At 35.9% G+C, this 24669-nt stretch overlaps 1 protein-coding gene across 2 annotated transcripts in view; it reads right to left on the minus strand.

Moving 5' to 3' along the window:
• The window catches only part of LOC101257965 (mediator of RNA polymerase II transcription subunit 23), a 49861-nt gene that overhangs the window by 7682 nt on the left and 17510 nt on the right, over positions 1-24669 (minus strand). For both annotated transcript variants that reach the window (XR_002027831.3, XM_010322740.4), the window contains exons 8-18: positions 19801-20081; positions 19416-19499; positions 16469-16563; positions 16038-16200; positions 15706-15951; positions 13180-13350; positions 12933-13046; positions 12718-12843; positions 11017-11165; positions 5645-5885; positions 4776-5550 (exon numbers count right to left, since the gene is read on the minus strand). Coding sequence is in view for 1 of the 2 variants with exons in the window: in XM_010322740.4 (XP_010321042.2) it covers positions 4776-5550; positions 5645-5885; positions 11017-11165; positions 12718-12843; positions 12933-13046; positions 13180-13350; positions 15706-15951; positions 16038-16200; positions 16469-16563; positions 19416-19499; positions 19801-20081 (2445 nt within the window). In the remaining variant the exon portion in view is untranslated. The remainder of the gene's footprint in view (positions 1-4775; positions 5551-5644; positions 5886-11016; positions 11166-12717; positions 12844-12932; positions 13047-13179; positions 13351-15705; positions 15952-16037; positions 16201-16468; positions 16564-19415; positions 19500-19800; positions 20082-24669) is intronic.

Consider the following 24669-nt stretch of genomic DNA (forward strand, 5'->3'; position numbering starts at 1 on the left):
GGCAATATGGCTTAAACAGAGGGATAGGAATACAAGCTTCTTCCACGAAACAGCAATAGAAGAGTCAACACTATTGATAAGATTAAAGTCGGAGATGAGATATTGACTGAGCCCGCTGAGATACAAAAGGAGATCACAGAGTACTATGAGAAGTTATATGCTGAAACCTAGGACTGGAGACCAGACTTAGAAATGTTAGGGTGCCCTACGATTGATAAGATGACAATAACCAATTGATGGCCCCTTTTGGAAGCACAGGAAATCCTAGAAGGCATCAAAGCCTGTGTCGTTGACAAGGCCCCTGGCCCAGATGGTTTCTCCATGGCTTTCTTTAGCCAATTATGAGAAGTCATCAAAAAAGAAGTGGTGGAAGTAATTCAAAACTTCCATGAGGATAGGGTATTCGAGAAGAGTATAAGTGCTACTTTTGTGACCTCGATACCAAAAAAGACGGGGGCTGTGGAACTAACACTATGTTTGGATCATTGTTATCCATTGTATTGTATTGTATCGTTACTATACCTACAATGTCTGTTTTGATTGTTACTTAAAATATATTGTACTGTATTGTTAAATTTCGTTGTTACTTAACAATGGAACTTCCTATTTAATGGAACAACCAATTTGGTGTGTTCCCATTGTTACTTAATTTATTTTTCCAATTATATATTTACATAATATTTCAAGATACTATTTTACCCTTTACCTTAATAATTTAGACTTAGTCAAACCTCTTACCTTAGAACAATTAAGGATATTTAAGTAAATTTATAAATTACAATACAGTACGATACAATTCAAACCAAACAATTAAAATGTTATTAAACAACAATAAACAATATAATCTAGTCAAACATTGTATTTACCATACAATACAATGCAATAGAGTACAATATAAAACAATACATTATGAAACAATGAGTAACAATGATCCTAACAAACTGTAAATGACTTCAGACCAATAAGTCTAATATAAGGAGTGTACAAGATAATTGCAAAACTATTGGCCGGAAGATTGAAAAAAGTGATACATAAGCTAGTGGATAGTCAACAAATGGCTTTTTTCAAGAAAGGGATGCACTATTTATAGCCAATGAAAGTGTAGACTCCAGGGAGAGAGACAAGCAACAAGGGTCCTATGTAAATTGGATATCCAGAAGGCATTTGATCATTTGGATTGGAACTTTTTGATGAATCTATTACATAGGATAGGATTTGGACCAAAATGGCTAAAATGGACTCTATTCTGATTAATAGAAACCCATGTCATGAGCTTTTTCTTATCATATAGAGGTCTGACATAAGGGGACCCCTTATCCCCCTTTCTCTTTATCTTAGCCATGGAAGGACTAAACAACCTATTCCAGACAGCAAAAGTAAAGGGCTGCATAAGAGGTTTCCAAGTGGGAAATAACACAAGAAATAACCTAGAGATTACTCATCTACAATATGCAGATGATACTCTAGTTTTTTGCAGTAGAGGAGTAGATGTTGATTTTGAAGGTCATCTTCAATATTTTTGAGGCTGTTTCAGGTCTGCACATAAACTGCAGCAAGAGTTTCATCTATCCGGTCAACATAGTGATCAATATTGAAGAATTAACCAACATACTAGGAGGGAAAGTGGGTGAATTACCAACAACCTACTTGGGAATGCCTTTGGGGTCTAAGAGCAAGTCAAAAGAAATATGGAGTGGAGTATTTGAGAAATGTGAAAGGAAGCTTGCAAACTGGAAGTGTCAATATTTATCTTCAGGTGGCAGACTAACTCTAGTTAACACTGTCATAAATGCCCTTCCCTCGTACATGATGTCATTATTCCCTATACCAGCCAAGGTAACCAGGAGGTTGGATGTGATTAGGAGGAACTTCCTATGGCATGGAAGCGAAGATAAGAGAAAGTCCCAATTGGTCAAATGGGAGGAGTTGCTGGTAAGTAAGAGAGGGGGTGGACTCAATATCAGGGAACTGAAAACCCAAAACAAAAGTTTGATGATCAAATGGTTGTGGAAATTTGTCAAACCAGAAGTATCTCTATGGAAGGAAGTAATAATAGAAAAATTTGGCATGGAGGATAAATGGACGAGGTGTTCACCAACCCTTACAACTGTAGTGTATGGAGGTCTATCAGGAACCTGTGGCAGCTGGTTAAAGAGAGAACAAGCTGCAAGGTGCGCAATGGAGAAAAAGTAGCTTTTTGGAATGACATTGGTGTGGACAGGAAGCACTCAAACATGCTTTCCCTGTACTACATAGTTTGAGCCAAGGACAAGAAGCAACAGTGGCAGAGTTATGGACAGGACAAGGGTGGAACCTGTATCTAAGAAGGGGCCTAAATGATTGGGAGATGACAACCATAGCAAGATTTCATGATACAATGCAAATGACTACCAAGCTGACAAGAGAGAAAGATTGACTAGTATGGAAGAGGGAGAGTTTACTGTAAAATCAGCATACAGAGAACTCAGGTCTATGGAGGAGCAGCATGCAGACGGCCCTGGAGGATGATCTGGAGAACAGAAAATCACAAAAAGGTGAATTACTTCACATGGCTCTTGGCAAAGCAGGCACCTTGACACATGAAAACTTAAACAAGAGGAAACCCACTCAACGTTCTAGTTTCTATCTATGTGAACAACAGGTCGAGACAGTCAACCATCTCTTTTAACATTGCAAATGGACTAGTGGCAGATGTTCATCCAAAAGAGGAAGATTAAGTGGACAAAGCCTGGGAGTATTATAGAAGTCCTACAATGCTGGAACAAGGATGGAAATGCAAGAAAAAATGAGAAGAGATGGAGTACTGTCCCAGCTTGCATTTGGTGGACAATTGGAAGGAAAGGAATCAAAGATGTTTTGAAGGAAAACAGAACAATATCCAGAAGATAAAGACTAATTATTGCCTAGGGCTTTATTATTTTTGGTGTAAGCAAGTAGTGATAGGAGATGCTGAAAATGTTCTTAATATTACTGACTGGTTGTACCTAGAAGACCCTAGGAATGATATAAGTAAAACTTTTTGGAGGGGGACTACACTTTGATGTAGTATACCTATGGATATATAAAATTAACATTACCTTTCTCAAACAAAAAATGTTGTAATATACAATACATAATTTGTATCTTAACACCCATAACAATAGTCCCCAATTCTAAAGACGGCAAGGTTATTCCGAGCGAGAATCTTACAACCCAACATACACTTGTCATTGGATTTAGATGCCATGAGGAAGAGGAAGAAGGAGTAGGAGGTTGCATGTAATCAGCCAAAGATTAGATAGGGAGGCCTTATACTAGGGTTAGAGCTCATGAGATTGGGACGAAGTTGGTGGCAAATGGGCCTTGGGAGATAGCAAAACCGCTAATAGTAAGTGGGCTACAATAGATTGTTGTGTCAAGGAAGCAAGTACAGAGGTATTAAGGGGTATTGAGGGGCAACTCTTGTGGGCATAATAGTGAGCATCAAGGGGATTTTCGGTGGAATGGACAGGTCCACGAAAAAGTTGGAGACCAAGAAGTTTGCGTACACAATACTAGTGGAAAGGTTAGACGAGGAGAACAAGAGGAATAGTGAAAGGTATAAGAAGACAAAGAAGGGAGCAAACATGACAGCTGAAACAGAAACTTATACCATATGAGAGAAGAAGATGAAAGCCATCCTAAAGAAATTATTTGTTTGCATCAAAGTTCATGGTCAAGGCCGACAATGTGGCCACTAGCTATTTCCAACCACAAGAAGTTCATAGTGAAGCAAGGTAGGTGGCAGGATATCTTGGTTATATTTGATTATGTATTGAGTACAAGCAAGGCAAGGACCACGTTGTGGTTGATATTTGGAATAGAACGTCTGAGCTTGTACCATAGCCAGTTGTGACATTCGAGATGCTATTAGCTGCTCAAGGCAAGACAAAAGACTGGATGGAAGAACAATTTTTCACCACAAGTTGTTCTTTTTCTTTTCTTTTTTTTTTTTGGGTGGGGGGAGGGGAGGCACGACATTCCCAAAGTTAAAGTTTGAAAAATTAGACGGTAAATCATAAAGAAAGCCACAACACATTGTAGGTCGAGCACCTGATATCTCAAGATGACGATGTTCTTTCGAACTTGATGTTATAGTGTTGGCACAAGCTTTTTAGAAGTATAGCAACCTGATTGGCTTGCCTCTAAATTTTTCCAACTACATAACATTTCTATTCATTCAACTTCCAGCATCATGGGCAATCTTGATAGATTTTCTACTGAAAAATCAGAAACTGGATTATTTACAAATTGACAGAGGATATGATTATCTTTGTTTCCTAACATTCTACTAGTAAGCAGATGTTTAGTTTGAATAACTTGAACATGTTTTCTCTGGTGAAAGCAGTAGGAGGATGAACAGGAGATCGAAGAGAATCAGCAAGGGGAAGGTTGGAGGAGAAAGTGGCGTATCATCAAGTTTTGCTACTCCTTTTCTTTTACTTTTTTTTATTTTTATAATCAAAATTCTGTTAATAGAAACATTTTCCTCTGGTTTCTGTTAACTTCAAGCAGTAAAAATGTCTGTATTGTTCTTTTGAAGTCTACATATGAGTAGTTAAATAATATGGAACTAAAACCGGTATGACACATTACTTCAGAGTCCAAGATCATTATTTTTACCTACTTTTTTTCACCTAGAATTTTTGGATTTTCATGATCAGCAAACTAATCAATAGAGGTCAATCGATAGAGAGAAAAAAGGGAGTGGGCAAATAAACAAGTATAGCTATACCAGATTGGTTAAGAAAGCATACCAATGGCTGTTGAGGTATTATCCTGTGCAGCCCAGGTGGGATCTAGTAGAGCATAACTAACAGCCGATTCTAATTCACCCACAGACCTTTTAGCATCAGTAAGCCACCAACTTTCTTTTATTATGCGTGCAGCTTCAACATATAGCTGCACATGAAATTCTGGAGGAAGTTGTGCCAAAAGAAGACCACATGCTTGGATTAACAAGCAAGACAGCTGCTGGCAAGTATAACCACTGCGTGAAACAAAATTAGAAGTATTCAATCCTGAAAGTGATGGAGTCGTCCTAGTTGCACCCAAAGAATCAGTGCTTCCTCCTGAAGGAGAAGTAGGCAAAATAGAGCCTTGTCCTGAACTACCAGGAGCTCCATGAAGCCCATTGCTGGATTGAACAAGGGTTGGTTGTATGTGAACAACAATTTGAACTAGAGATGAGACAATCTGTGATGGTGAAACAGGAAGAGAAAGTAATTCTATGACAGCTGTTTCAAGAGTAAGCTGGGTGGATATCCCAGGGTCTTGCATCTGATAATAAGGTTTCTGCCCGTCAAAAGAATTAGTTGTCCCAGATTGTGATGTTGCTGGGATCTTTCCATGGGGAGCACGGGTAGAATTATTTGCAAAATCTCCCATCACTGCACATTTGGAGCTATTATTTAAAGCGGGAATAACATGATTCACCAGTCCTAACAAAAGAGTAGCGAAGTAGTCCAATGGTGGGCACATGGCTGCATTTGATGAGTTGATATGTTGCGGGAATGACTCTGAAAATGGTATCTGCATAGAAGAAAAGAAAAAGAGAATGATTCAATAATTACTAAAAGAGAAGGTAAAACAAACTAGCAAGTTACGGAGCATCAACCACCATCACCTTTTTAATATCTAAGATATTCAGTATACGGAGTATTAGCTTTCCAGGAAGATGACCATAGAAATAAGAAAGTATATCACGAACAAACGTAAAGTTCAGAGGATAGTAATGAAGGAAGGGTGAATAAACTTGAAGAATTCTATCAGCCGCATCCATAGCGTCATTTTCAATGAGTCTATATATGATAAGGGGGATGACTGGAAGCAGGCGTGCAGCAATATCATCAAAAAATGTTGGATACCTGAAACCACAAGCAAATCAAGTATAAGTTGGAGTTTTAATAACAGGTTTTTTTAACAGTTTTAGCACCAATTAGAATTGTTCATTCTATTTTCCTAGAATAGAAATTATAACCACTACTGTTGGCTGCTTTCTTTACTCATCTGATAATTTTAATACGAAAGATAACCTGCTTATCTATGACTACTAAAAAAGGGGAAGTTATTGCTCTGCACAGGCCGAATCACCATAAGCTGAAGTTTCGTAGTTTCTGTTGCAGTATTTAATATTTTTAAAATACAGTGATATTCACATTTGTCTTCTCTAAGAACTGTATTAGCAGTCAAACTTTAGAAATCAAATGCCATTTATAATAAAAAGAACAAGAAATAACATAATCAAATGTATTAGTGCTTAGTTAGGATAAAATATGGGAGAATTTTGAGCAATAAAACAAATGGTTTTAATTTAAAGCATCATAGATATCTTCTAATCGCTTTGACTGATCACTGCATAAGAAATTCACTTTTTCCTAAAAAGATGAATATGTTCTAAATTATCCTTGATAAAACTGTACCCATTTAATATGATTTTTTCATTATGTCAAAATTTACTTATCTAACTAAGGGTATTTCAAAAAAATGAAAATAATGTTTTCTTGATTATGTAACAGAACATTTATATTAGAAGTAAAAATAAAAGTTAAAAATACCATATAATATGGATCATAGACAATAAAAAGAAATAAAGTTAATTAGTTAAAGCCTGAAGGAGAGCTCAAGAAGTTGCTAGGTGTAATAAATAAGGGTTCATTTGGTAGCTGAATTGGAAGTGAGTTATGCAGGTATCAAATATTGCATAACCAATACCATGTTTGGTAGTTGGTTATGAGGTAAGTTATTCATGTATCAAATTAAAACGGTGATTGATTTGCGATTTAGAAACATGCATAAATAATACTCGTATAAGTTACAAGAGAATCTAAGTATTATTTTATGCAAGTATACATAAATTATCTCGTTGTTTGGTCATCAAAAAATACATAAATTACCTTGTAACTAATTCATGCATTGCTAATACCGGTATAATTCTAATTAGCTACCAAACAACCACTAATTGTTTTGATGATTTATTTTTGAATTTTTTGATGATTTTGAATCAGCTCAAATGTTATTAAGCCAATCATGTGATTTTATATCATCTAAAAATGACCAAACTGCATAGATGTAAAAGCCTGCTTTGGCATCAAACTCGTCTTATAAGACAGTGATAATTTTGAAAATCAGATAGTTCCTTGAGAATTTACCTTTAAACCCTTTTATCCTTATGCATTTGGACTATATATTTAAAAGACCCAGTAAGAGAGAACAAGTCAGATAATTATTAATGACAAAAACACTCATGTATCTTCAATCATTTTGAAAACTAGGGTTCCTTAGGACTCATTTTAACCCTGTTAATCCTTCACACTCTTCTACTATTAGCCTGCTAAATATAAAAGACCTTGGAAGTGCATAAAGTTTGTACTCAGAAAACAGTATCATACGTGGATTGTAATTCTATGGATGACTTCAAACTGAGCTATCCTTGAAGTAAACTCTTTTCAATAAAAGATGTGTCTAGTTTTCCGATGTCAGCAACTAAACATATCTGAAAGAGTGATAGTCTTAAAGTATGTGATATTGTCGTGGCTATAGAGGAAAACATTTGCAAAAATCTCAAGGGAGCTGAACAAACTGTACTACAAAAACTAGAAAATTTATCACTTGTTCATCTCATTGAACTAGAAATAGTGGAAGAATGTGTATCCTGAGAAGTAGTTTTCTGAAGAAGTCTTTCCGCATCTTATCAAATTTCTAAAGGGAGAAGAATACATAAGATATGGACATTCAGAGTCCTCATGTGTCCCATATGTGTCTGATGTATGTGAGATGACATGAATTTATGTACCCCAAAAATTTACAGTATTAAATGAATCGTTAGACGGACAGTGAACGCGTAATACCCTGAATCACGAACAAGTTTCAAATGATATAAAGATCAAGTTCAAGGCAACAAACATGTGTTACAGGATGTTTGGCGGAACCAGGGTCTAAACAAAAGGGGAAGCCGGGTGCACCACGCCTGGGTTTGGGGAAGACCGAACCACATTAAGTCCATTGTGAACACCCTTACCAACCATTACTGCGAGAGTGAGTTTCCATGGCTTGAACTTGTGACCCTTTGATCACACAACGACAACATCTACAAAAACAGGATGTCAAATAAAAGTAAAACCAAGTTGCTAGTACTACTGTGGGCCTCCTATGACATGGACATATTAAACTTCGTACTTCAGGAAGATAGAGGCAGAAAGTTCATATTGATAAAGCAGTGGAAGAAATTCCCATGCCGTAGAAGATGCAGAAAAAAGCTGTCAGTGAGCCAAGTACAGGTAGTTTCTTCTGCGACGCATACCACGGCACAAAGGGTTTTGCATACTTGTAATGGTCTCCTCATTTAGGTTCAAAAACTGCATTTTCATATTGGCTCACGTTTATGGAAAAAAAGCCACATAGTATACAGCTACTTGAAAAGATTAAATTCGGACTCAGTAATCTACCAAGAAGATTTTAGCAGACAGAAGGAAATAGACAAATTTTCATGAGTAAACTTGAATTTAGTCTTGAATTTTGAACCTGTAGCCTAAGAACTGAAGTTAGTTGTGTAAATAATCATGGGCAGCAAAGGGTATGGGAACCATAGTGTTGAATTCACGATGTTTATTATGTTTCCTTGCTAGAATATGGAAGGAACTACTATTGATGATTAGCAATAGCTTTGGTAGTAGAAATCAAGGGATTAGGTGTGCAGGCACCTAACCTTCTTAGACTTGTTCTCAAAGGCATGATATTGTAGAGAATAACAAAAGAAAATATAATTGGAAAAACCTTCTGCTAGCCAAGATCGTTAATTATGGTAGGAAGATTCCACTGAAGAGAGGAAGCTATGAAAGGAGAAGGAAGAATTAAGATAGTAGAACTTTGTTATGGATGAAGACTTTTTGAATTGGCACGAATTGCTTCGAGGTGGATATTTTTCTTTTGGGTTAACTACAAAGGACTGCCACCCCTATTTATACTTGTGTAGGGATGCTCTAGATACATCTACAAGAATAATCATGACAACTTAATCTTCTAACTATTTAACAAGAATCTGGAACTTCCAAACATATCGTAAAGATATGTATCCAAGACACTACATTAGTTCATTCTGGAAGCTTTCTTAAAAATATGTTCAGAAATGCAAGAAAGTTGTTGGATAGGTCAGAAGCTGCTGGAACTTCTCCGGAAAACGAAAAGTAATTGGAACTTGGCAGCAAGCAGATAGGAAGTGCTTGGAAGAGTAGGGCCATCTCAACGAAGTAGGAACAGATCAAAACAAGTTTCAAATTCAATAGTTTGTGCATTAGTAATTTTAGAATCATATTTACTCGACCACCATGAGGCCAAGCAGTAATTCCAATGGCAGCCGCAAAACACCACTACCAGCATAGAAACAACAACAATCATCACAAAAACATGCAGAGCAGAGAAGTGGAGTGTGGGGGCAAAAAGAAGCAAAAACTAGTGGGGAAGTGAGTGGAACATTGGGTATAGCAAGTGGGTCAACAGATTCTTGCAGAGAATATGTCGATTAGATCTCATAAATTCAAGTTCGTATGAGAAGACGGTGACTGAAAATTAACTCTTGCTGGCGTAGACTGTCGAAAGTTGAGGATTTAATCTAGTTGGAATTAGTTTTTCAATTCTTGCTTGAGTTTCAGAGTGAGCGTTCATGGTGGTTGAGGCCTGATAATAATGAATGTTCTAGATAAAGAAGATGACTTAAGAAAATGGGTTTATTTGTGTGTAATGGGTAAACTGAGTGGGTTAAATGGGTAATGGGTAAATTGAGTGGGTTAAATGGGTAATGGGTAAATTGGGTGGGTTAAATGGGTATGGGTGGATATTGAATTTTGGGTTAAATAATTAATTAAATCAGGTTGAGCGGTAGGATTGCGACAGGTGTACTAAATAAGGTTTCCGTTAGTGGGAGGGGTAAATGTGCACTGATTTTCGGACGGTAGGGTATTAATGAACGAAAAGTATGACGAAGGGTATTTATATACTATTAACGATAGTTCGGGGTTATATTTGTCCTTTTTCCCTTAAAAGAATTTGGAGTTTGCTACACCACTTGGGTGTAAATGTGTGTGATAATGTTATTCAAGGACTTGATAGAACAGTGATCACATATTTAAGAGAAGTGGTAACAATAAGCATGTGAATAATTTAAATATAACTAGAGGAATTTTTATGCATTTTCCAATGATCAGAGCTCAAAAGATGTGTGTTGCAGCAAATTATGTTTAATTGGATCGATTCTCCAAGATAAATGTCAAGTGGGTTTTGTTGTACTAGTCAACCAAGTTAGCCAGAGCCTCAGAAAACTTCAAGGATGACACTAAAAGTGTCACTATAAATTTTTCAGCACCGTGTGTACTTCTACACAAAGATGTAACAAAGCACCATCTCCATGTCAATTCAGACAAGATAGTAGGTTATTATCTTGGGTATCTAAATGCAATTCTAATACATCAAACAGATGAAGTTGAATCTCAATTGATTCGATCAGGAGAATCATATAAATCTGTCTGATCCAGTATCAGAAATACATTTGAACAAAAAAATGTAGAACTTTTATACTGATGATAAAACATTGAAAACTGAATCTGAGCTAAAAAGTTCATTTTGATCCAATTGAAGTTGTATCAAGTCAAACATGGGTGTATTTATTTACTCACTTTTACATAAAATAAATGTTAGTATAACAATGGTAATAGAAGCTATGCATAAGCATTGGACATAACCAAAGAGATACTTGGTTTGACGATTAAAATTTCGACATTCACCAACTATAACGAACTTTTTTATTGCACATGATAATGTCCAAGATGTTAAACAACATGTAATACCACAAGTGGGGTATGGGAGGTTCGAGTTTACACAGACCTTACCCCTACCTTAAGAGGTAAAGAGGTTGTTTCTGATAGACCTCCGGCTGAAGTATAAACATTTCAAACAACCAAACAAAAGAAAACACTGAAGAACAAAAAATGTTCACTTTGTTACCTCTCCTTCCATGACAGATAATTTCCAAGAGCTTTCTGCAATTCCACACGCTTGAAAGGTCCAGGGGAAAGCCAATGCTCAGGCGGGCCACGATTTAAGAGATAAACTTTCACTCTTTGTTGGAGCTCCTTACTGTCAAGTAAGTTAATCTGTTTGGAATTTTAACAAAATAAGTCACTATTCCAATAAATTGCAAATAACTACAACACTTACTTGAAAGTGATCACGGTGAGAAGGAAAGAGAAAATGAGAGAGAGCAAAGCTTGATTATTCTCTAAGCCATTGGAGTTCTAATAGAAAAGTGTGTGTTCTAAGAAGGGAAATAGAATTAAAAACATAATTACAGGAATAAATCAAGCTATAGTACATTTACATGATCTTAGCATATTCTAGAATATAAGGGATTCTAAGAGCATTCTTAATGTGAATGAAAAGCCCTTACAATCATGGTGAGGTTCATAATTAGAATGACCGCATATGCAGGAAGCGGAACATCCCATGGGAAACTGCAAACAGAAATGTTATGCAAACTGAACATAAATAAACTATTGTTTTCACTCTATAACACTTGAGATTTTTTCAGTCTTCTTTTTCTCATTTTTTGGATCATAACTCAAGTGAATTTCTCTTATTCATGCCATAATGAAGGAGAAACGGATATTAACACAGCAATTCTCTGCAGAAGTAAAATATCACTCTCTGGATACTGTAACGCCATTCCTTTTGTTCTCATTCCATAGTATTCGTCTTTCTATCATACTCAGAAAGGAGACGGAACATAACTTGTTTCAATAGGTCAGACAATAATTTGCAGTTGTTCTACCACTGTAGCATGAACCATGAAAATGGATTAGATTTTCCCTTTCTATAAATGGAAAGACAGACGCCAATCATTAGGAGAAATAATAGTGTTGAGCTAAGACTTCAAATAATTAGCAAAATGACTACATTCATTAACCTATGGGTGGAACTATGACGTTAGTGGGGCAGAAAGCTCAAGCTGTTGATGTCAACAGCAATAATAACCACTCACGAATAGTATGGACCCACTGCGAGCCAATAAACCAGATAGGCCTGGTATTATGCATTATCATGCATGATATAGAGAAATGAGATTCCATAAGCTTGGCATCTCATATTAATCAAATTCTTCAGAAAATTATTTATTTTTAGTAAAGGAATGAATATACTTTTGTTTCATTGAAATTCAGAGCCAGAGATCCCCCTCCCGCCTCATTTAGTTCTTCTCCGCAGTTCTTAATTGTGGAAGATAAACTTTCATACCCAAAATAAGCTGATTGGAATATAGTAACTGTGCAAGAAGAGTTACAGTTTGATTAGCTGAACTAGATAGTAAGAAATCATAGCCAAAGTGAAGATGATATCTTCTTCAAGCAAGCTAGTATTACCAGTTTGTCCTCATAAATGATAGCTTAAGAATGGAAGTATAAATTCTTATTGAAAAGGAATGAAACCAAACCCAAATCTAGAATAGAAAGCAAAGCATGACACCAAATACCATTTCCCCAGAATACAAACTTAGTATTGAGAGCAGAGAAAAAGTCAAAGAATACTATAATATAAACAAATAATGTAAAAACATCAACACAAGAATTGATGATGATATGCTTAGACCACTGTTACCAACAGACAGATGAATTAAGACAAGAAACTAATTGAGAAAGATCATAGACAACATACTACAATGCGCAAAGCATGTGGATCATCATCACGGTCAATAAGTGCCAGCAGTAGGATATCTGGAGGCAAAAGCTCATGGTTCCAGATGAAAACTGAAAGGTTTCCACAGGCTTTTAGCATAAGATCCTGAGGAATAAAAAGTGATGGACGACATAAGGCAAAAGCAAGGCAAGGAGAGTAGATCCTCCATGAAAATCTGATAGGAATAAATAAACCTGCAAGGGATGTCCACGCTGTAGTTCCAAGTGAATATGATGAAGCAGGACATCTACCATTGTATAAATATTTGCAGTCACCTCTTCAGGAGAAAACTCTCTCAAAACACGTCCCTGTCCAATTATTAGCAGGAATGCCATCATGAGAAAGATGTAATTTTTGTTCGGGATATCTCCATATGAGAAAGAAGTTGATCAGCACTCATAAGCTTCTGATAACTTAAGGGAAAACAAAGTCGAGCCTTACAAGGTTTGTGCAGTTAATATTTTCTGGATGCCCATGCATTAGTATCCATGCACCAGCACAGAGATACTGGCGGTGCTGAGGAAAACTATGGTTAATATAAGTCACAACATATGAGGGATCAGCTGAGGGAGAAAGAAGCTGTGTGCATTGATTGATAACAGTTGTTTCTGCCTGCAAATAGAACACCTAGAAGTCAACTGTGAGCTTTCAAAATAATAGCATATTCCGGGAAACATCTTGTCAAGTATTTGCAAAGCCTCTATCCAGGAAAATTTTATCTCTCTCTTTTTCTTTTTCTTTTTTGGTTAAGATAAAATTGTTTAATGATGCAAATCTATCATCTAAAACCATACTCTTTTCCTTTTTTTAATTCATTTTTACCTCAGGGATCACTCATCAAATTAAATCATACTTGTTTTTTTTTTCAATCTTTTTTACTTCCGGAGATCACTCATCAAATATAGCAATTTGAATCCTCAATAAGCAGCCTCGAAAAGATTCAATCATTAAGATTACAGCTTCAGAGCTGTTTGATAACTGATACTAACATTTCAAGTCCACAGTCTAAAACAAGTGTGACTAAACAATTTTAAAGCTTTGAACGTTGAGTGCAGAAATAGAAGCCATGATTTCTGAAATGTATCACTAAATGCAAATTTGAGCTATTCTCTATGATTAATAAGCAACTACAACGATACAAATTTAATAAGTACTTCAATTTCCATAATAAACAATTCAATGGTTCTTCAGAATTTTGCCATTTAACTCTCTAGTCATGGACAGTAATGTGGTAAGGGGCCGTTTGGTTACTTGTTAGAGTTATGAAGATATTAGTTATGCAGGTATTAGTTATGCATAGTTATGCGGGGCATTAGTTATGCAGGTATTAGTTATGTACGGTTTAGTTATGCAGGATTTAGTTATGTAGGTATTTGTTATGCAGGGTTTAGTTATGTGAGTATTAGGTACGCATTATTAGTTATATAAGGTATTATTTAGTTATGTAGAGATTGCATTCCATGAATTATTAACTATTGAATTTACTATCAATTAATTTATATTATTTACAAATACATAAGCAAGCAAATAGTATAAATGTGTAATTTACCATTTAAACACATGATAACTAATACCCACATAACTTATTCCACCTTCCATCCTGCATAATTTATACATTGATTCCTTCATAAGTTATGTAGGTATTAATTATGTAGGAGTACAAAAAAATGCAACCAAACACCGTATAAAATTAATACATAAATAACTTTTATAAAATTTTTAGAACTTATCAACCAATCATAGTATAAGTCATGTTGACTTTTCAATCTAATAAAAAACTTCTACCAAACATAGTATTACTAATACGATGTTCTATACATGAATAACATGCCTGTTATACCGTAAGTCTGTAACCAAACGGCCCCTAATGGATTTCCATTTTACATTGCCACAAAATCTAATTGCTTAACTTGTTCAGTTTTAAGTCCTGATAAAAGTCTGTCTTCAGGGTATCAAATAAATATGTAGACTTTCTGCAAACAGTTGACATTTGAATATGGCACCTGCATGAAATGCACAGGTAATTTCTGAAGGAAATAAATTTTGATAAACTTGAGTAAAATAAGTAGCAAGTAACTAGATAATACAAAGAATGAGCTTTATCATCTATATCAACTTTAAAAGACACAGATTATGTAGTTATGATGAGATATTTCATTTCATCTTTTTGTGCCATATTTCCTACTACTGTTGTTTTTGTTTTTTTGACAAGGAAATCTCAGACGCTAGCATTTGTGTATGCACAGGTTAAAAATCTTGCTCCTATGCAATAACTTGCACACCACATAGGAGAGGTATCCCGCACTAGGAAAGCCCGGTGCGACGAGCTCAACCCAGAACGGAAACCCCTTGCTTTTTTCGCTGGCAAGGGGTTTCAAACTTGAGGCCTCCAACATGGAAGTTCCAAGCCCAAACCACTGGGCCACCGCAAAGGATATTTTCTACTACTGTTTTTAAGGCTATGGAAATGCAGTTCAGCACCCTTCTCTTCTTTTTTCTACTTTAATTCAAACTTTTCTTGACTATGGTTTTCCTTCCATTACATGAACTAACATCCATAATGACCTTATTACCAAAGTGACATGGAGAAAACTTTGAAGATAAAGCAAACTCTTTGGGTTTGTTCGGTTTGCGGACAAAATTATCCTGGGATATAGTCCTGCAACTAATTTATCCCAGCTGGGAGGTGGAACAAAATAATACCAAATTGGTTGGGATAAGGTGGGATATCCCAGGATTAAGTTCGGGAGTAGATTTATACTATGTTTGGTTGATAGTTTAACCATCAACCAAACACAGTATTCTATTTACCCAAACTTAACCATGTGATATCCCATCTTATCTCGCGTACTAAACTTAATCATGGATAGCCTACCTTAAACCACAGAAAACATGGACCTAAGAAATAACTTATAAGAAGGTTTACATCTTTAGATAATTTGTATGAAGAGGAACTATCTCATGTACCTGCTGCCATGCTTGGATTGCCAAGCCCCTTTTATCCATTCGCCCACTCAAGGCATCACGTAAAATTGAAGGAAAATAGCGCAAAGTTTTCTCAGACCAGGTATGCTGGCTAGTTGCTAAGATTTGTTCCAGCATTGTTTGAAGATACAGTAACTGTTCGAACTCTCCAATTCCACGAGTTTTAATTATGATTGCAAGAGTAACAATTGTTATCCTATTTAAAGTCTCAGTAAACTCAGTTGGACCCTGCATATGGATTTAATAGTTAACAAAAAGTTCTAATTGGAGATACAGTGCATCCACAAAAGCTCAGCTGGAGGAAATATTCCCACCTTCCCTTCCCTCTTCACAAAGAAAAAGTCTCTCAACGACAAAATCAGATTCATACATAAGTTCTCAGCCAATCTGAAAATGCGATGATCTCCGCGTTTTCCCTTCAGTGTAGAAATCATTTTGGTGACATCATACATCAATGTCTTGCTCTTACCTTGGTACCTAGAAAAAAGCAGAAGTTTATAGACCAATTTACTTATTATCAGTTATCAAGTAACAGAATCCGAATAATTAACGAGATTCAGAAAGATGGTAACGTTATGAGCACTAGAGACATCAAACAGACCACAGATGTTCTAGCATAAAAGTAGCAATGTGAATGCACTTTTCTTTAGTAGAGCCAAATTGAACACCATTTGCAAACACAAGTAGAGAAGACAGATAATAGAGAAGAAGCTGATAAATTCAGAAGATGAGTAACTTCACTAACCTGTAGAGTGAAAGGAAACGATAATTAAGAATCTCAAACACCAAGATTGTGTTTCCTGGCTTGGTCAATGTGGTGGGATTCCTCGATGTCAGATGCTGAAATAGAAGTTCACATCAAAAGCAAAACAAAATGAACTCCAGCAGAAAAGTGTGCAAACAAAAACACGAGTTAGACTAACGAATTTTTCTACAAAAAAGAAAAATAACTACATGGACAGAAATTCTAGCAGCACTACATACTGGAAAGCCACAATCATCTGAATTTGCAAGAGACAAGAGGAAAGGATCACTAATATGTTGCACCGACTCACCATAAAAAATGAACAACCCTCCAATCAACAGAATACAAAACTTAAGTGATTCTACAGAAACACAAGAAATAAAGCAATTGAAGGCCAAATATATTGTCGCCATTCTGCACTAAAATTGACACAGTTTGCAAAGCGATGGCAAAGGGAGTTCCCTACAGGGAAGTTGCTAATTACAGGTAAGTGACAGCCCAAGGAAGGTCTATACAACAGTCTAATTCTGAGTATCCTGTCTTATTTGATATAAAACTGCATTATGAAGCTAGTTAACTATCATACAAAGGAAAAGCACCTCCATTGAGTAATGCTGGTGTTGCATGCATGCTAGGCATTTGTGAATCTCATATGTCTATATTTTTCGATCTCCTTTTTCTTCCCACACTTCAAAATTGCCCTCCCTCATCCAGTACCAAATTTCCTCGTACCTATATCAGTTGATTCCATCCTTACAGTCTTTTTTTGTTTCTTCTTGAACCTCCCAAAGTCTCGTCCTCCTCTTGACTGGTTCAAGCAGTGTAGTGACATTATTGTTGCCCTTCAATATGTAAAAGGTTGCCTGCTTTGCCAATGGCATTTTAATCCCTTCTTTTCAGCTGAGAAAAAGTTGAGCAACTACTCCCTGAACCACCCTCTTATGCTGGCCTTTATAGCCATTCTTTATCATCTTCTGTAATTCTACAACAATCTGAATTATAAGATCTCCAAGTCTCATTTTCACACGCCAATTGACGTAGTAGCTAATTGTTTCCCTCTTGATTACTTCCTGATCCTCCTTCAGTTCCCCATTCACTTTTAACTTATCAATCATGCAGTACCTTCTATTTGCATTCACGAAATGTGAAAGAATTTTGTATTTATCACCCATTTTGATCCATAAAGACCTGAACTTTTTCCTCCAAAAGGTTTCTTCAACTTTTGCCACATCCAGTTCTCTTAGTTTTTCAATGCCTTTTAGTGCCTTCAATTATTAAAGTACTGCAAACTTTGTTCTTTCTAGGTTACCAAATGAATTTCTGCTCCTCTCCTTCAAACTAATTTTTAGCACTTCAATGTTGGCTAGAAGAAAGATGATTACCCTAATTAGCAAATGAGACACACCATCCTTTTACCATTGCAAGAAATCCTCATCTCCATACCACGTAAATTCAAACTTGAAACAAGGTTTATTTTCATTGCCAAACTGCTGCTCTGTATACAATTAGGATCATGGTCTGAACAGGTTTTAGGTACCATATATTTGCATTCACTTTTAACTTATCTATCATGCCGTACCTTCTATTTGCATTCACGATCATGTGAAAGAATTTTGTATTATCATCCATTTTGATCCATAAAGACTTGAACTTTTTCATCCAAAAGGTTTCTTCAACTTTTGCCACATCCAGTTCTCATAGTTCTTCAATGCCTTTTAGTGCCTTCAATTATTGAAGTACTGCAAACTTTGTTCTTTCTAGGTTACCAATTGAATTTCTGCTCCTCTCCTTCAAACTAATTTTAGCACTTCAACGTTGGCTAGAAAAAAGATAATTACCCCTAATAGCAAATGAGACCCACCATCCCTTTACCATTGCAAGAAATCCTCATCTCCATACCACGTAACTTCAAACTAGAAATAAGGTTTATTTTCATTGCCAAACTGCTGCTCTGTATACAATTAGGATCATGGTCTGAACAGGTTTTAGGTAGCATAGATTTGTATTCACTTTTAACTTATCAATCGTGCCATACCTTCTCGGGCAGGGGGAGCCACTAAGTAATCCTGGAAGGTAAAGACGGCTGGTTAATTATCTCATAGTGACTAGACTTGACATCTTTTTTCCCGTGAGTGTTGTAAGACAGTTTATGACTTCCCCTTGTGATAGTCATTGGAATACAATTGTTCATATTTTGTGATATATAAAGTCGTTCCTGCTAAAGGACTACTCTTCAAGGATCAAGGCCATGAGCATATCACTAGATATACAAACGATTGGGCAGAATTTCTTCACCCTCTGATAGATGTTCGACATCGTATATTGTGTTTTACTAGGAGGTAATTTGGTGTCGGGGGAGAGCAAGACGGTATGGTTGCTCAATCCAGTGCAGAATCAAATATATTGAGCAATGGTTGCAGCAACTTGTGAGCTAGTTTGGATCAAGAAACTTTGCTGAGAGAGCTAAATTTTGGTGAAATTAGTCCAATGGAACTTGTGTATGATAGTCACGGCCCTTTATATTGCATCAAACCCAGTGCTTTCATGAAATTTGTGAAATCAAATGATCAGCTTGTAGATATGTTCACCAAGTTTCTAACCGGACCTCGTATTAATTAGATCTGTAACAAGCTAGGTCCATATGATTTGTATGCGCCAACTTGGGTGAGTGTTAAAATAGGAATAAGTTTATACAATGTTACTTAGAATTCGGAAGAGAAAATCCTAATTGGAAAAGGATTCCAATGTACTGTTTTTATATATTTTTAATGTAATAATGTAGATACAGAATTCAGTAATATTATTTTCCAATATTTCTCAGGATTCTCACGAAGTTTCTTTGCTTACTGAAGGTTAATACAATGAATGTAATTCCACAGAATTTGGGTAACATGCCAGAAAAATAAACATCAAAAAAGAAATATTAGAAGGGGGGAAGAGATGTTACGGTTAAGAGCGAACGAAACAATGAATGAGGGGAAATGAGCATCAACCTACAGTATGTTTCAACCATAGCGATGCTGGGCACAGCCTGCAATGAAATGAGAGGATGATATTAAACATTTTTAACGGGTGCAATGAAGCATCAAAAGAAAATAAGGTGGAAAATGCTGGCTACCTCCAGTCAAAATAGAGTTAGTATAACATTCCACGAATCAACATGACCCAAGACAAGAGTTAGTATAACATTCCACGAATCAACATGACCCAAGACAATAAAACCATAAGAAAGAGTGGGACAAGATTGACCTCCAAACTTTCAAAATTCTCAGCGTAGCGCTTACTGAAGTTTTTTTACATAAAGAAGAAATGTCATATGAGTTTATCAGTACCTGTCCAGAAAACATTGATTCTTCCAATTGAAAAGCCACTTTCAAGCATAAATTTATGGACAATCCTGATAACAATGATATCGGCAGGGGGCAAACTTCACGCATCACCATTAATCTCTCATTGGACTGCAAATTTGGTCCAGGTAAATGCTCAGTAACCCCCGCGGAGGTTAACCAGTTCATCACAGTTTCACAAGCAGGCTGAGCCATTGTGTAGGACACAACCCAAAACATCCCAATTGATCTATCATCCAAATTCATATAATCCATCATGCGTTCCCCTGATTTTATGCAAAAGATAAAACCAACAATGCTAATCATAAGAAATCTCAACAGAGAAGGGCTTGGGGAGGCAAAGTAATACTCAGTAGATATAAACTGAAGAATGCCCCGTTCCAGCCAACCTAGTTTAAACATAACGGCCGATCAGAGTTCACTAGAATTGGCTGCATGAAAGCGCAATGGAGAAGAGACTTGGACAGGAAAAGGCTATGCAACATTTAATTTAACTCATAGAGACAGGAAATGGTTGAGTAACATTTAATTTAAGAACACGACCTCAACATCTACTCCACAGAGACTTGGACGGCTGCATATCAATTGAACCCAGGTGATTCTGCTCAATTGCTTATTCGTTACAAACGTAATGTTACCTGAGCTCCTAAAATTATCTTCAGTTAAGGTTCAGCAGTTTCATTGCTGCTTGCCCTAGAAAAAGTGGTACTCCAACATCACATGAGAAACAAATTACCCTCAGTCTCCTCTATATGAGGTCACTTGACTAGATAATGAATTAGTTGGCCTTTAGATTTTTCTAAAATTAAGTAATAAATTTCATTAAAGAAAGGGCAAAAGCTTGCGCGTATACTACAAGTATAGCAAAAAAATAGAAAACCTTGCAGCAGACCTGTTTTTTTACAAATAACGCTCAATCATCTATACATGTAGGAATCTTATGGTGGCACCAAAAAGAAAGAAGGGAACATAGGGTACTCCTCAAGTGTACAAAGTATTTCTTTACTCCCTCAAAAGCTCTCATATTCCTCTCTCCATATGATCCACATAAGTACTAGAGGGGCAACATCTCATGCCCCGCGTCTTCTTTTCCTTCTTCTAAATGCACACCTAAACATTGTTTCTTTTTCAAAGTGTTTGTCAGCATCCACTCATGTCCAAACCATCTTAAATTTCCCATCATAAACAAGAAATTTCCTGACAATATAAAAAAGTGATACACATCTTCTCCTGATTCATTGCACATGAATACCAACTGATACAATCTGGAAGGAAAGAAATTATAGATGTTTTGAGGATATTACTAATCCAATGCAAAAAGTAAATAAAATTGCATTCATACTTTATATCTTTGGTGTAAAGAAGAGGGTATAGATGAGATAAAACAGCTAGTAGACTTCTTAGGCTTTCTGTAATTATGATTACTTCCACTGTAATTTTTTTTATGGTTGCTAGCATACCCACATTGCTGAGGAATACAACTTTATCCAGCTCAAAAAATAATTAACCTCTTCCTGAGATTTTCCACCTATAAGAGCACTCTCCTCAAAGCTAGCGAAGTGAAAAGGACACCTTTTTTGGTACCCAATCGATCCATACCAATATATGTGGAAAACCATACTCTAGTCAAAAGCTTCTCATAATACCAGTTTCAGAAAAAGCTTCTCATAATATGACTTCACCAAAAGAATGCAATTTCCATCCACCTGTCATCTCCATACGTCATGGTTATCCATAGTACTTTTTTGTTGAACCAAATCAATCAAGTTTTAATTCTTAAAATCCAGTCTTGCAAATTTCTCCTAAACAAATCCCAATGCACTTCTCCCCTTGTATACTCCATAACAATTGAACTGACATTTTTTTTGGAAAGAAACTCTATATACAAGTTAGAAAATATGATTATCAAGATGGTGTTCCCTCACAAACTAGATTCCCATAAACTCACCTTACTCCAATCACCTACTCTGAAATATACACACATTGAGCTCTTAAAAAAACACTTTTAGTCCTCTCCCTACTTTCAAAACCTCATACGTCTTCGCAGTCAACACTTCTCCAAAAAGCATTCACCTGTAAACCAAATCTTCATAGCCACTTTCGAAGTAGCGCCTTATTAAAGACCCTAAGATCTTTATCCCCAAGCCCACCCCAACATTTTGGTGTGGTGACAATTTACCAAATAACCTTTTTATCCCATAAGAAATCCCTCTTATGTTTTTCAATCTTCCCTATAACACTTACTTAACGATAAATGAAATATGTGGGAAAGCTCAACAGTGTATTCATTCACCCCCCCCCCCCCCCCCCCCACAATAAATTTATTTTATTTTTTGGTAAATTGTTGTGCATAACATTTCTATTTTCATTGTTTTAGTGGCTTCGGTGAAGTTAGTTACAAACCATGAAAATTCTAATGACTGATAGAGAGGAAATGAAGACCTTACTAAAAACTGAAGCAGACAATAGAGGGGAGGCAATAGATACACTGATGGTCAACACCTTATTTGTGAAATCATAAAAAAAATCACAAAATGAAGGAATTTGTTTTAAATTTGTACATTGTTTAACGTGTCGGTTAAAGGGTGAAGGCACCATAATTTTAGAGGTCCAAATTTTCCTAATGTTGTATATATTAAATTAATATTTTTATCATCAGCATGAATAAATTTTTTAGACAATTATGTATCTAATGGATATCGATATGTTAACCTCCTCAAATGTGATATTTGAAATTGTTACAAAAAGATATGTTAACAGCTACAACATGTAAATATAATTTAAGGGTGTAAAAATTGTTTACATTGGCAGTTAACTACTTAACTTAAACACATATATATTAGGTGAAATGGCATAATGAACACTTGTACTTGTATAATGTATTATGGACCGTTTTACGAAACCCTTAAATTCAATGAAACTCAACCTATTAAACCCCTCTGACCATTGACCAAGCTTATGTGGCAACTTAATTATTTAATTGGAGCAAATGCATGATTTCATGCACAAAAAGAGAGTAATGTAAAATTTTAGACCAAAAATAATTGAAAGAAAAATAGAATCAAAAGACCAAAAAAAAAATATATGGAAAATTAATTCACTTATTTCCTCTTTTCCCCACCCCACCCCTCCCCTCCCTATTTTTTTTTTCTTTCTACCATCACCCACACCATTCTTCCGCACTAACCCAAACTCACATTTCTCACTTTCTCCCCTTCCCCACCCTCTCCAGTTTCTTCTTCTCTTTTGTTTTTTTTACTTTCTTTTCTCCCCAAATTGCAATTGAAATTGTGGTATAGTTTGTGAGGTGACAGATCTGATCATTTTGGTAGGCAAAAAGTAACTGTTATATGCCTTTGAGAAATCAGATGGAGAATGTTGTGCAAATTGTGTACAAAAATTATGATTTATTAAGGTATTTTAGTGCTGATTTGTTGGCATTAATGTGGAAAAAGTGGTAAAGAAAATACGGCCGTAAGTTATGAATGATGAAAATATACAAAAGAAAGGTGTTTTTATGTTTTAGGGAAGTGGTGATAATGGTGAAGATGGAAGGTTGTGGTGATGAAGGGTGAATGAGGGAGGAATGGAATGTAAAAGAAGAAAAAATTGTATTCTAAAAAGAATAAAAAATAAGTGATATGTCATTTAAAATCTAATGTGGATGATGTGTCATTTAAAATCTGACGTGGATAACGAAGTGTCATTTTTGTTGAGCGTTTGAAGTTTACACAAACCCAAGGGGGTTTAAAATGCTAAGTTTCACTGAGTTTATGATTTTGTTAGCACATGGTCAACTAGAAGGGTCCAGATACAAACTCATACTATTTCGCCTATATATTAATTTGTTTTTTTAAAAAAAATAGTGTTTTAATGAAAAATGTAAAGTTTTTCATAGTAAAAAAGAAATCATTGAGCATAAATTGTGAAACAAAACAGTCTTTTCTGAAATCCCTAAACCATACATGAAAAAAATATTTCCTTGCCTTGTTTACTGATGCAACCAACATCACCAATGGGTCGACATTATTTTCATTTTCTTTTACCATTCTCTTTGAATAACATGTAATTTCTCTTTTAATCTTTGATATTTCCTGACCTTTTTCCAAATCACAGAAACAACTCTATAAAGTAAGAGATACCAAAGTAAATTGCCAACTAACTTCTAAAAAAGACAAAGCAAAAGAGTGATTTTATGCAGGCCTTACCACTACTTATCCGACGTAGAGAGATTTTTTCGAAGACCCTTAGCTCAAGCAAAATCAAAGCAATAATTCAACGAGAAAATGTATGTGGGCAAAACATGACAACTAACAGCAAAGCAATGAGGAGCAATATATGCAAGGAACTGTAACAAGAAGAAGGTATGATCACCTAAACATAATAAATCGCAGATTCATTTATTTTTAATAGCATATCCAATTCCACCCAGCCCAATTCAGTAGAAAATTGGATTTTTCAAGATAAAGAAACACAGTTCTGCCCAAAGACAATGCAAGGAGCAGAAAAGAATACTAAGAAGGAGATAACAGCTGATTCAAGCGGTATTTTGGGTGACGTGGCTATGCTAAATATGGGAGAATCAGAGGCGCAAGTTCCAATTGGGGAACTGATGATTGGGAGGGAGGAAAAGAGGCATGCAATATTGAAGACCAAAGAATATCAACCTCTAAAAGCAGAGCTACTATGTACGGAACAGCAACTTTTAATCACAGAAAAAAAGAGAGAAGTTTCTGCTTGGGTGAAACAGAATTTGATCAAACCGGGAAAATTGTTGGGGGCTGATTTCCAAGGTCATGAAGAGGAAGCCATGCAACTGTTACTACAGGTTGACAGGGCCATACACCAAAAAGT

This window comes from Solanum lycopersicum, chromosome 5, assembly GCF_036512215.1.
Source record: "Solanum lycopersicum chromosome 5, SLM_r2.1".
Classification (NCBI taxonomy): Eukaryota; Viridiplantae; Streptophyta; class Magnoliopsida; order Solanales; family Solanaceae; genus Solanum; species Solanum lycopersicum.